General features: G+C 44.0%; 1 protein-coding gene across 6 annotated transcripts in view; it reads left to right on the top strand.

The window, feature by feature from the left end:
* The first annotated feature begins 2,113 nt into the window (after positions 1-2,113).
* Positions 2,114-11,954, top strand: part of STIM2 (stromal interaction molecule 2) — a 146,089-nt gene continuing 136,248 nt past the window's right edge. The window contains exons 1-2 of one of the 6 annotated variants that reach the window (XM_082728395.1): positions 2,114-3,315; positions 5,734-6,141. In XM_082728395.1, the coding sequence (XP_082584521.1) occupies positions 3,297-3,315; positions 5,734-6,141 (427 nt within the window). In that variant the 5' untranslated portion in view covers positions 2,114-3,296. The other 5 variants (XM_082728397.1, XM_082728398.1, XM_082728400.1 and 2 more) reach the window with 5 other exon arrangements.

The raw sequence follows: 11,954 nt of genomic DNA, 5'->3' as shown, positions 1-11,954 counted from the left end.
CATGGCATCTTTTCCAAAAATGGACATGTTTTGTACACTTTGAAATTGAGGGTAGGTAATTCCCTCTTAGATAATCTCTTCAACTGTTTTAAGAACTCTTTAGCAACTTCATGCCTCATAACTCACAGATGTTATAAATATTTGGTTGGTGCTGTGGACCCATGGAACCACACTTTGCCCGAAACACATATTTTACCATTCTAAGCTTTAGTTCTAGAACACTTGGTCTTATGTGACTTAAGATTAGGTAAGTAGGCATCTGACTTAGAAGCATAGTCTCTTGCATCATACTCAAAGGTTTTTCCATTCCATCAATCACTTTTCCAGTCTCTTGCTGTCAAAAGTGTAGGCATATCATGTTTTACCTGTTGCACAATTTGCCTTCCATCTTCAGAATTAATACTATCCAAGGACTCATCTGCGTGCAAATGAGGCAGTGCTCATTTTCTCATCATTTTCCGTTATGAACCTCTCTACCTTTGTCTTCATCACAATTCGACTTCTCTTTTTAAGGGAGCATTTATCACTCCCAATGCTTTAGCACTTGTGAGATACTATATGATCAATAGTATTCGGGACACCTGGGTGGCTCAGTGGTTAAGCAGCTGCCTTCGGCTCAGGTCATGAAACCAGCGTCCTGGGATCAAGTCCCACATCGGGCTCCTTGCTCGGCGGGGAGCCTGCTTCTCCCTCTGCCTCTGCCTGCCATTCTGTCTGCCTGTGCTCGCTCTCTCCCCCCCCCTCTCTCTCTGATGGATGAATAAAATCTTAAAAAAAAAAAAATAAATAGCAAACTGCTTATAGGGCGCCTGGGTGGCTCAGTGGGTTAAGCCGCTGCCTTCGGCTCAGGTCATGATCTCAGGGTCCTGGGATCGAGTCCTGCATCGGGCTCTCTGCTCAGCAGGGATCCTGCTTCCCTCTCTCTCTCTCTCTGCCTGCCTCTCCATCTACTTATGATTTCTGTCAAATAAATACATAAATAAAATCTTTAAAAAAAATAGTATTCATGAAACACCTCAAATTAAGCAGTAACAGAGCAAACATCCTTTTAAATAATAGAAATGACCCCAGAAGCCTACTGATTAGTTGTGGTGGGCAAAACTTACTTGCTTTTGCTCTGTTGGATGGCTTTTAAAAAACTATGTTAATATTATGTTAATTGGTTTTGTACCCTGGATGCTGGATACCCTTTAAAAGACTTCCTTCTTCAAAGCAAGAATGCAATGACAAAGCTTACCACCTTCTCCAAACTAGCTGAGGAATATTCCCTGCCTTATTGGCTTTAAGGAGAAAGAATCTTGCTAATGAGTGATTTCCACTGTGTCACTTTTTCTTCTTGGCGCTTCAGTCAACAATTTGAGGACCATATTAATTTGCAGAGGCTTCACAGTTCGAATTCTGGGGCCATCATAACATAATATCACTTTAGAGATGTTTCTAAAGTTCTCAGGACCTCACTTCCCTTGCGAGCCTGGGTGGGGAGTTAGTGGGAAAACAGAAGGTGCTCCGCAACAGGACTTCCACCTACGGGAGCTCTTTGCATTTCTCGAAGGGGCTTCACCGTAATGAGCAGAAGCGGGGTTACGAGTGACTCCCCGTCAGGCGCCGGGATTCTGTGAAGCTCCTGTATCTTGGTTCCGGGAGAGCCATGTCCTTACTGGAGGCTTATTTGAGGTACGGTGTCTTTAACTCTTTGTTATGTTACTCTTTTATGGTAACTTTGACTCTTTTCAGACTCAAAGCCATGAAAACTGGCACATCCCTCTGTAGGCGAAACGCGGGCCAGAGAAGCTGGGTTGGCGGGCGGGACACAGGAGGAAGCCCCCCTCTCAGTTAACCGCGGACCGGAATTCCCCACTCCCGAACCTCCACCTCAGCTCCGGCTCCACGCCCACCCAAAGCCTGCCGCGCCCGCCCGCGCGGCGACGTCATCCCGCGGCAGCCGGTCGCCCGGACGCACCGCCCACGGAGTGGGAGCCGGAAGCCAGGCTAACTGCGGCGCGCGGCGTCCCGGAACCGCGGGAGCCTGAGAGCTCGCGCACCTGGGGAAAAGGCGGTGGGAGACAACGGGCATGCGCGAGGTTGCCTGGTGGCGCAGGCGCGCTGTTGGCTTCGCTCCCGGGATGAGATCCGGTTCTCCGGGTTGCGGCGGGTTGGCAGTCGTGGGCTGTCTTGGCTCCCCGGGAGAAGGGGGAGAAGAAGATGGGGACCGAGCCCGACGCTTGGGAAGGGCTGGTTTGCTTTGGGATGGGAGGGGCCGGGTGGACGGATCTTGCGTCTGTGCTGGGCGCGCCCTACGGAGTTAGGGAATTTTTTGTCGGAAGATGAACTCAAGCGACCACGCAGGCAAAGAGCGATGAGCTCTCCCTAAATTAGGAACACGCTCAGAACACACGCCCGGAACCTGGGGCCAGTTTTCCCTGAGGGATGAAAACGTACCTGTGTGCCAGGCAGCGTGCAAAGTCAGAACCTGTTGTTATATTACTCTGTTGCAGCCACCAGCAACCCTGTGGGGCGGGCATTGTTACGTGGTCCCTAATTTTCCCCTCCGGAAACCCAAGACAGTACTTTTCTTACGGGTTACACAGCTGAAAAATGATGGGAGTTGCAGTTTCCACCAGGTTTCTCTCATTCTAAAGCTTAGTGATCCCCATCAAATGCTTGAAGTAGCGAATGGGTGAAAAGCAGACAATAAGGACATTCTGTAAATTAATGGATAAGGTTTGGACGTTAAGAACTAGGCTGTAGGAAGGCAGGCGGCCAGGAAAGGGGCTTAACGTAGATTCTAAGGGAATTTGGCAAGAGAAAAGAAAGTTTTTTGGAAGCTAGGAAAGGGAAGGCAAAAGCTTGGAGGTGGGACAGGAAGTCAAAAGAAAGGAAGGCGATTACTCTAACGGGAACCTGGTGTTTGTTTTCGGCTTGTAAATGGAAGCCTCTGTAATTCTATAGAACCTCTTGCCTTCCAAAGCACCGGACTTTGTCTTTTCTGGATTTAGGTTTATGGTAGATGCACAGTGGTGCTATGCCTCTCTATAACAAGAGGATGCATTCTGGCCACTCTAATAGAAACTTTGGCACCCACGACAGAGATGATATGAGATGAAGGATTTAGGGCTGAACTCTGACATGCTTGTGACAGGTCTCTTCAGTGTTCCCAGGTACCTCCCTATCTCCTTCTGGCTCCAGCAGTGAGAGGCATAAACAGTTAATCATAACCCCAAGTCCAGTGCGCTCTAATTGCCAACATCCTTATCTTTCAAAGAGGAGGGGTGCCTTGCTGGCTCAGTCAGTGGAGCATGGTACTCTTCATCTCAGGTAATGAGTTCAAGCCTCAGATCGGGTGTGGAGCCTATTTAAAAGAAAAGGGGAGCCTATTTAAAATAAAAGGGGGGGGATCCTATATAATCTTTGTCTAAAGAAGTTTGGCCTCAGTGATTTGATAATTTGTTTGTGTTTTATACTGCAGTTATTGCTATAATACAGCCTGCTGTACCCAATTTAGCAACTAATTAGCTACTACTTTGTTTTTGCCACTAATTATTTAATGAGTGTAAATTTTATCTCCTAAACAAGATCCTCAGATTCCCCAGGCAGGGACTGCGTGGTTTCTCACATCCCTGAGTTCTGACTTGACTTTTTTGTCTCATTCCTCTCGAATTCCCACTACTCATTACCCTCCCGAGTACATACTAGGCACTCAGTAAATATTGAGTGTATGACATGTTGAAGAGCAGAAAACAAGCCTGTTATTTATATTTTACTGGTCTTCTAGCAAAGTTCTCTCCTTTTGGTAGATGCTCAGCAAATGTGTGACTTCATTGCTGTGCCTTTCAGCAGGGGAAATATAATTTCCCTGTCGTCCTATTAAGAATTGCCACCTAGGAGTGCCTGGGTGGCTCAGCAGGTTAAAGCCTCTGCCTTTGGCTCAGGTCGTGGTCCTACGGTTCTGGGATCAAGCCCCACATCGGGCTCTCTGCTCGGCAGGGAGCCTGCTTCCCCTTCTCTATCTGCCTGCCTCTCTGCCTACTTGTGATCTCTGCCTGTCAAATAAATACATAAAATCTTAAAAAAAAAAAAAAAAAAGAATTGCCATCTAAAGCACTGTCCCCAAGAAGTCTGTCAAGAAATAATTGTTGATCTGGGGGCCTGGGTGGCTCAGTGGGTTAAAGCCTCAGCCTTCAGCTCAGGTCATGATCCCAGGGTCCTGCAATTGAGTCCCAATCCCCCCCGCAACCCGCATCAGGCTCTCTGCTCAGCAGGGAGCCTGCTTCCTCCTCTCTCTCTCTCTGCCTGCCTGTCTGCCTACTTGTGATCTGTCAAATAAATAAATAAAATCTTAAAAAAAAAAAGAAATAATTATTGACAGATTGATTAGCTTCAAAGAAATTCTCAATTCTTTCCTCCCGTGCATCCACTCTTCCACAGTAAATGAGTCATGGTTATGTTGGCCAGATGGGACTGCGAAATTCTTTGGGAGACTGTGTAATTTGAGTAGCTTCTTGACTTGAGAAAACCCGCCAATACAAACTAAAATCAAACCCTGACCCAACAACAAAAAACTAATACCAAACAGGATCTTTATGCTCAGGGACCCTATCTGCAAATCTTAAATAACTTTGTGCTCCCGGAAGAGAGAATGCCTCTGCGTGTGCTGCGTGTGCAGGGCGCTTTACCCTGTAGGTAAAGCCAAATCTGAGCCACCATTCTGTAAACTTAAACGGACAGCAAAAAATTTTTATGCTGGGGTGGTAGCGAGGTGATGAGTTCAGGTAATGCTTGAACATAGGAAAGTTAAGATGGCAGAGCAAATCCATTTCAAATATTTGCATCCCATGGTCCTAAATCTGTCCCTGTCTCTAATTAGCTGTGGGGCCTAGAGGCAAGTTACCTACCATCTCTGCGCCTTAATTTGCTCATTTGTAAAGTGGGGTTGATAAGCGATACCAATACCTAACATTTAGAATTACAATGTGTAAATCTGCAAAGGCTTTAGAGCACCTGACGCGTGGGCTTGTACCAAGCGCTTTAAGTAAATAAAATACTGCTCTCTGCTAACCTCTACTTCCACTTTGCAGGCATCTTGTAAGCCGCACCTATATTGAAATTCTAGAGACGCCGCTGTTTTTGATTACAAGGTTTTCCTGACCCATGCAATTATTTTTGTTGTCGTCTACACGCCTATAACTTGCCCAAACAATTTGGGAAGTCTGTACTCCTTTGTCCCGCCTCTTTGGTACCCCCACCCTCCAGCTGTCTGGGCGGGTCCGTGAATGGGGGAGGGGGACATGCCGGTCTTCCTCCCCGCCTTCCAACTCCGTAGCTCCAGGAGAGCGTTAGCAGCTACCCCACGGGACTCCAGTCTTCCCGGGAACGCCCTCGGGGGCGGGGCTGTGGGGCCACGCAGGCGCAGTGCAGCAGAGCCGCGCTTGCGCCGTGGAGAGGCTGAAGGAGGCGGGGGATTGGTATGCTGCGTGCGAGTGTGTGAGGGGAGGAGGCATCGGGGCCGAGCGTGGTACTACGACGGGCGCGGGCCGAAGGGGGCGGGGGGATGCGCCGCGGCGGCGGTGGCGCGGGCGCTGGTGCTGGTGTTCAGAGGCGCCAGAGCAGCGGATCCCGGTCTCGCCGCCGCAGGAGCGCGGGTGTCGCGCGCGGCCTGAAGACGCCGTACCTTTCTGCCCCTCACCTTTTTTTTTTTTTTTTTTTTTTTTAAATAACCGGAACCAATGAACGCAGCCGGGACCCGAGCTCCAGAGGCCGCCGGTGCGGAGGGGACCAGGCTGGCGCCCAGCAGGAGCTCGAGTCCGAGGCGGCGAGGGCGGCCCGAGAAGTCGCCCGCAGCGGCAACGGCTGCAGCGCCTGGCGGAGCGGACGAGCTGCCGGCGGCTGGGGCGCCGCCACGCTTTCCCTTCGCTCCTCCTCCGCGCCCTCATCCCGCCGCGGCGTCCGGCTCGGCCTCGGGCTGGCTGCGGCGGCGGTGGTGCTGGGCTGCGCTGCTGGTGTTCGGACTGCTGGTGGCCGGAGCGGCGGACGGATGCGAGCTGGTGTCCCGGCACCTCCGCGGGCGGCGGGCCTCAGGCTCTGCCGCGGCAGCCGTCTCCTCTCACGCTGCGGCGGCTGGCGACAGTCCGGCGCTCATGACAGGTGAGGGCCCGGGGGGCGGCGGGCGGGGCGAGGCCGGCTGCTGCGGGACTCCCATCCCCGGGAGGGGCCCGTACCCCTGCTGGGTGCCCGCTAGACGACTGCCACGGGCGGTGCGCGGTGCGGAGCGGGGCGCCCAGACGCCAGCGCCTTGGCCGCTGCTTGGTCGCGGTCCCCTACAGTCGGGACGCCTTTCTCCTCCCACCCCCACCCCCGACACCCCGCCCTCGACAGAGCCTCTCGACGGCACTCGCTTCTCCGCCCTACAGTCGGGCTCCCCAGTGTTCCTCGCTGAGCAATGCGGTGGTTTCTCTTCGGTGCTGCAGAAGAGCCAGCAGGGTGTGCAGGGTACTGGGCTGATTTTTTTTTTTTTTTTTTTTTTTTAAAGCTGCTACAAAAAGTCAGCGCAGCACTGCGGTATTTAGTCTGCTTGTGGCGCTCCTTTTGCAAAGGCAGCTGGCAGCGAGTCTCACAGGTTCAAAGCCTCGCTGAGCACAATGTCCCAGGGGAGGCTGCTAAAGAGGATTCTTTGAGAGCCGTAATACCTAATGGTATTAGTGGTTCCGTATTAGTATGCGGAAACCTCTAAACCTAACGTGTATTTTTGGAGGGTTGGGAGGAAGGTTTTAAAGGATGGGAAGTATTTGCTGCTGGGAGCATCACTGGGGGATTAAAGGGTGCAGAAAGCTCTTCAGGTAACCAGAAATGTACCTATAATTTGTTAGGCTCAGGATATTCGTTTCGGGGCTTGTATTTGAGCAGCACAGTTCTGCTACAGCGCACCAGCACCTTTGTAGTATACAACGTTCTCGAAATTATTTAAAACTTGCGAACATGTTTAGTAAGTTTAGAAAGAAAATTGAATCTCTTTAAAGCCTTCCAGTGTCACGTACAACTGATACGTGTGGTTTAAGTAATGATGTAGGGATCTTGAAACGATTTCTTTTGGAAAAGTAGTGGAGCCAAAGCTTATTTTTAAAATTTTTGTACTGTATTTTTAAAGGTCATCAGTAGGTTTTCTACACTGATTGCAAGACTAAAAAGAAAAAGCAAAGTGGAACAAGATGACCCATCATTGATTTAACCAAAGTGATAGTCCAGCAGGCCCCTGAAAGTTACTAACAGCTGCTCTGAGAAGTGCCCAGGAGCTGTACTCTTGGAGCAAAGCAGCTCTTCTCTGGGTTCTTTGACAGGGTGTTGACTAGTTCAGAGAGGAGGGTGTTGGTAAACTTTGTCAGGCTCTTTCAAAGTTGTGTAGAACATAATGATCAGAATCTTTACTTTACTCTGAAACATATCATGCTCTTTTAAATGAAACTTGAAACATCAAACCTATGACTGGTTAATTTGGATAAAATGATTACAGAATGATGAGTATTAGCATAGTATACTTTGAAAGGATAGGTGGAATAACTTTAAGCTTTAATAGTCTTTATTGTCCAAATACAACTGTGGCAGATAAAATGAAGAACAGTGATTATTAGGAAATTAGTAAGAAAACCAATTGCAAAGGTTAAGGAAAGTAGCAAGATAAAACTGATTCAGAAGGTTTAATGCCTCATGCAGGAAGGGAGGGAACAAATATTTGGGCTTCTAGAAGATATAGGAGCATGACTCTTGGTTTCTTGAGCAGAAGAGTTCGATTAACAAATAATTGGCTAATGTTTTATCGGTAATTGGTAGGAGGGCATGCAATTTAGAAAATTCAGTACTTCCTAACTGATAACAGTACAATGTATAGTATATAGATTATAGCAAGGAAATTACTTCAGGTGGAATTTTAACTAGCTGTTTATAATCCTTTTTGAAGATTTAAATTTCTCTTATGGCATCATGGAAAAGGAAAGGTGATTGTTATTAGATAAGAAGTGTGATCACACAAAGTGAGTTTGTACTATAGTGATTTAAAATATGTTTACAAAAATAATATTAACTCTGGAATTTATTTTGAATGTTCTTATTCTTTCCCTTTGTTGGAACACTAATTTTTAACAAGTTAAACATTTCCATTTCAAATTTAAGATAATCTGACTATACAATGTGCAAGTTAAATTGTCATTTTACTAAGTTTATGTAAATACAGTCAGTAGCACTGATACTTGGGAAGTGGTAAATTGAAGTCTGTAATAAAGTTGGAGCATATTGAAAATTTCTTTGAGCTCTATATATGCTCTCCACTATAGGGCTCTTTCCCATTCTTCTGATTGTGTAAATAGTACTTTCTTTAATGGTTTCTACTTGTGTTAGGCCAAACCCCAAACATAATAAATTATGGCTATTGTACACTTCAGGAAGTAGAACCATAAACTGTACTTAAAAAATACTGCTTTATCATATTCTGGGAAGCATTAATGGAGAGAAGTGGGGTAGAGAGCATTAGTAATAAAACTAAGATACATGTGAATTTTGAAAGTGGAAAATTCTTGACAGAATTCTGAGAGAAGAATTGTATTCTGGCTCTGTATTAAAGTTGTCATTTAACTGTGAGTATTCTTAATAGCTCTGAAAGTGAGAGCCAAAATCAAATCTTTTCTTTTCCTCTACAGATTGGTATTTTTAATACTTCAGCAACATCATAAAGAGTTTGCCTCTTACAAATAAAATGTTGAAAGCATTCTTTTCCACTGAATTTTGTCTTCCAAGAGTTTTACTTTTGAGGTTTAGTGTAGTTTAAGACTAAATTGCTTTTAAGTCATCTGTCTCATGCTTAGTTTTAAGTAAGCAAGTGTTCTTACAAAGAGAGACTGAGAAATCATCAAAAGAAACAGACTCACCATTATAATGAATATTGGTTTATATTTTCCTTTTTTATATTACGTTTCCAGGATTGAGTGTGCAAATGTTTTGATAAAGTGAAACCAGTATTTATAATACTGTGTAGTAAAGGCTTAAATTACATATACATGTATATATCTTTAGGGCTCTTGCTTTGAAAGTGATTGAAATTTAAAGCAAATTAGGGCTTGGTGATGAAGTTTGTTGATTACAATCTAAGGCAGTGTTTTAATAATTCAAGCATTATTATTATTATTTGCCTGACAGATTTAGAATCTGTGAATTGATCCCAGTGAAGAGTGATTGATCTAATCCAGATATGGTCTCGAGAAATAGTTTATGAGAGGGCAGGGGAAGGTCAAAGAATACACATATGCAAATATGTCATTTGTGTATATGAACATATCACAGTTCTTTATTCTGGCAAAGTGTGCACAATACAGTTGATCATTGAACAATGGGGTCAGGAGTGCTGACCTGTGCAGTTAAAAATCTGAGTATAACTTTTGACTCCTCCAAACTTAACTACGAATAACCTACTAGTGACCAGAAGCCTAAATAGTTGATAGACATATATTTCATATTTGTATTATATACTATATTCTTAAAGTAAGTTAGAGTAAAGAAAGTGTTATTAAGAAAGTCATAAGGGAGAGAAAATATATTTACAGTACTGTACTGTATGGAAAAAATACGTATGTAAGTGAACCCACGAAGTTTAAATCCATAGAGTTCAAACAAAGTTCAAGGGTCAACTGTAACTGAAACATTTAAAACATGTTTTCTTGTAGAAGTTGTTTCAGAATTTTTTTTTTAAAGATTTTATTTATTTATTTGACAGAGGGAGATCACAGAGAAGCAGGCAGAGAGTGGAGGAAGCAGGCTCCCTGCTGAGCAGAGAGCCTAATGCGGGGCTCCATCCCAGGACCCTGGGATCATGACCTGAGCTGAAGGCAGAGGCTCTAACCCACTGAGCCACCCAGGCGCCCCTGTTTCAGAATTTTTTAAAACAAATTTTAGCTTCAGAAATATTTGGTTCTATCTTTTCTTAAAAATGAATTAATGCAGCCTTCTTTAGTGCCTCTGTTAAGGTTTACTATAATCCTTATCATTAGTATGATATTAGAAATATAAAACTTTTTTTTTTTAAAAGATTTTATTTATTTATTGGACAGACAGAGATCACAAGTAGGCAGAGAGGTAGGCAGAGAGAGGAAGGGAAGCAGGCTTCCTGCCGAGCAGAGAGCTAGATTCAGGGCTTGATCCCAGGACCCTGCCATCTTGACCTGAGCGGAAGGCAGAGGCTTTAACCTACTGAGCCACTCAGGTGCCCCTGCAATATAAAACATTTTAAGACATGTCTTTTGGAAGTATTAAAATTTCAGTGAAAACTTAAAATATTCTTAATGTGAAGTTAGACCATTTAGAAAGAGCCACTCATTAGTGTTAAACACATGTATGTGGTGGGGGTTTTGTTAATTTAGATGAAAATACTTCACATGAACATGATTATCACTGTAAAAAATTTCAAGGTTCATTTTTAAGCATTTCACCTTGCATACCTAACATTTACCTAGCAAATGTCACTTTTTAAAAAAATTAGTATTGGCTTGAGTGTAGTTACATATATGTTGCTTTGATGAGTATTTTACAGTGAATTTATAGTGTCGATGTTTACATTGTGACAATAGGTAAACTTATAGTGTAGTTCACATAGTATTAGAAACCATTGTTTCTCTTTTTGTGAAATTGCTCTTTCTGAGTTTAGCTTCTGATTTCCTGAAGCCACGTTTTGATGGATAGGTCTTGTGCTGTGTTCTCTTTTGGCTTCCCAGGTTAACTAGTACTGGTTCTTTTCTTCATCATTCTTTGGCCATTGTGATAAGGGGTTTTTCTTTTTCTTTCCTCTTCTTTTGTTTGTTTGTTTGTTTGTTTGTTTTGTTTTGTTCTCTTGCTAACTACAGGATTAAGTATCTACTTATATCTGTTTTGATCTAGTCTGTTTTGAACATTTCAGAATTATCTTACTGGTCTGGAGACATTGCTTTTCTTGAGAATACCATGATAGAACTGATTGGTGTCTGTTGGGAATCCCCTTACATAGGAATAACTTAGAGGGCCAGTTGGAAAAATGGGTTACGGATTTGGCTTAACTTTAGCAATAGGAGGAATTCTTTACTTTGCTTAGGGCTTGCTTTTTGGTTGGATACATGCTTATGTTTTTAGATTAATTTTGACTTCTGTGTGACTCTGTTTTTGGATTTTGGCTTACTCATTGATAATAATGCAGTGTAGAATACTTGTAAGATGATGCTTGAGATCTTTATCTATGTGTATGGTAGCCAAAGTATGAACTGGTTGAGCTAATGTTAAGATACACAGTAATATGAGTAGCAAGCCATTATTGATATTCACTAGAATTATGACCTTATCTTATTAAGAACTATCAGATTTTATTATCAAACCATTATTATTTTTTTTAAAGATTTATTTATTTGAGAGAGAAGGAGAGTAGTAAGACTCCCCACTCAGTGTGAAGCCCGGCATGGGACTCAATTTCATGAGCCTGAGATCATGACCTCAGCCGAAATCAAGAGTTGGACCCTTAAGTGACTGAGCCACCCAGGTTCCCCTCAGCCAAACAATTATGAAACCTATGCAGAATACTATATGTACAGTAGGAATTGGAAAGAATACAAAAAGGAGTGAGACAATGAGTGTGCCTGTTGGGAATAGTATGTATATTTATTAAACTATTACTAGCTGTCAGTATTGTGCTAAGTGCCGTATATACATCACTGTTTTATTTCTGAGATTAACACTGTTGGCGATAACCCTACTGTAATCTTCTTTTAAAAGATGAGGAAAGCCATAGAGGATGATCTTAAGTAACTCGCCCAAGGTTATACTTAGTAATTATAGTCAGAGATTGACTTGAGTTTTTCTGCTTACAAAGCTTTGATTCTTAACTTGTATGTTGTATGCATCTTAGACACAACTAAACATAATGAGACAGACTGACTAGTACCAATAAAAGACTG

The sequence above is a fragment of the Mustela nivalis genome (genome assembly GCF_964662115.1).
Source record: "Mustela nivalis genome assembly, chromosome: 4".
NCBI classification, from domain to species: domain Eukaryota; kingdom Metazoa; phylum Chordata; class Mammalia; order Carnivora; family Mustelidae; genus Mustela; species Mustela nivalis.
Note: the sequence above shows the minus strand (reverse complement) of the source record. Positions and strands in the feature narration are given on the sequence as shown.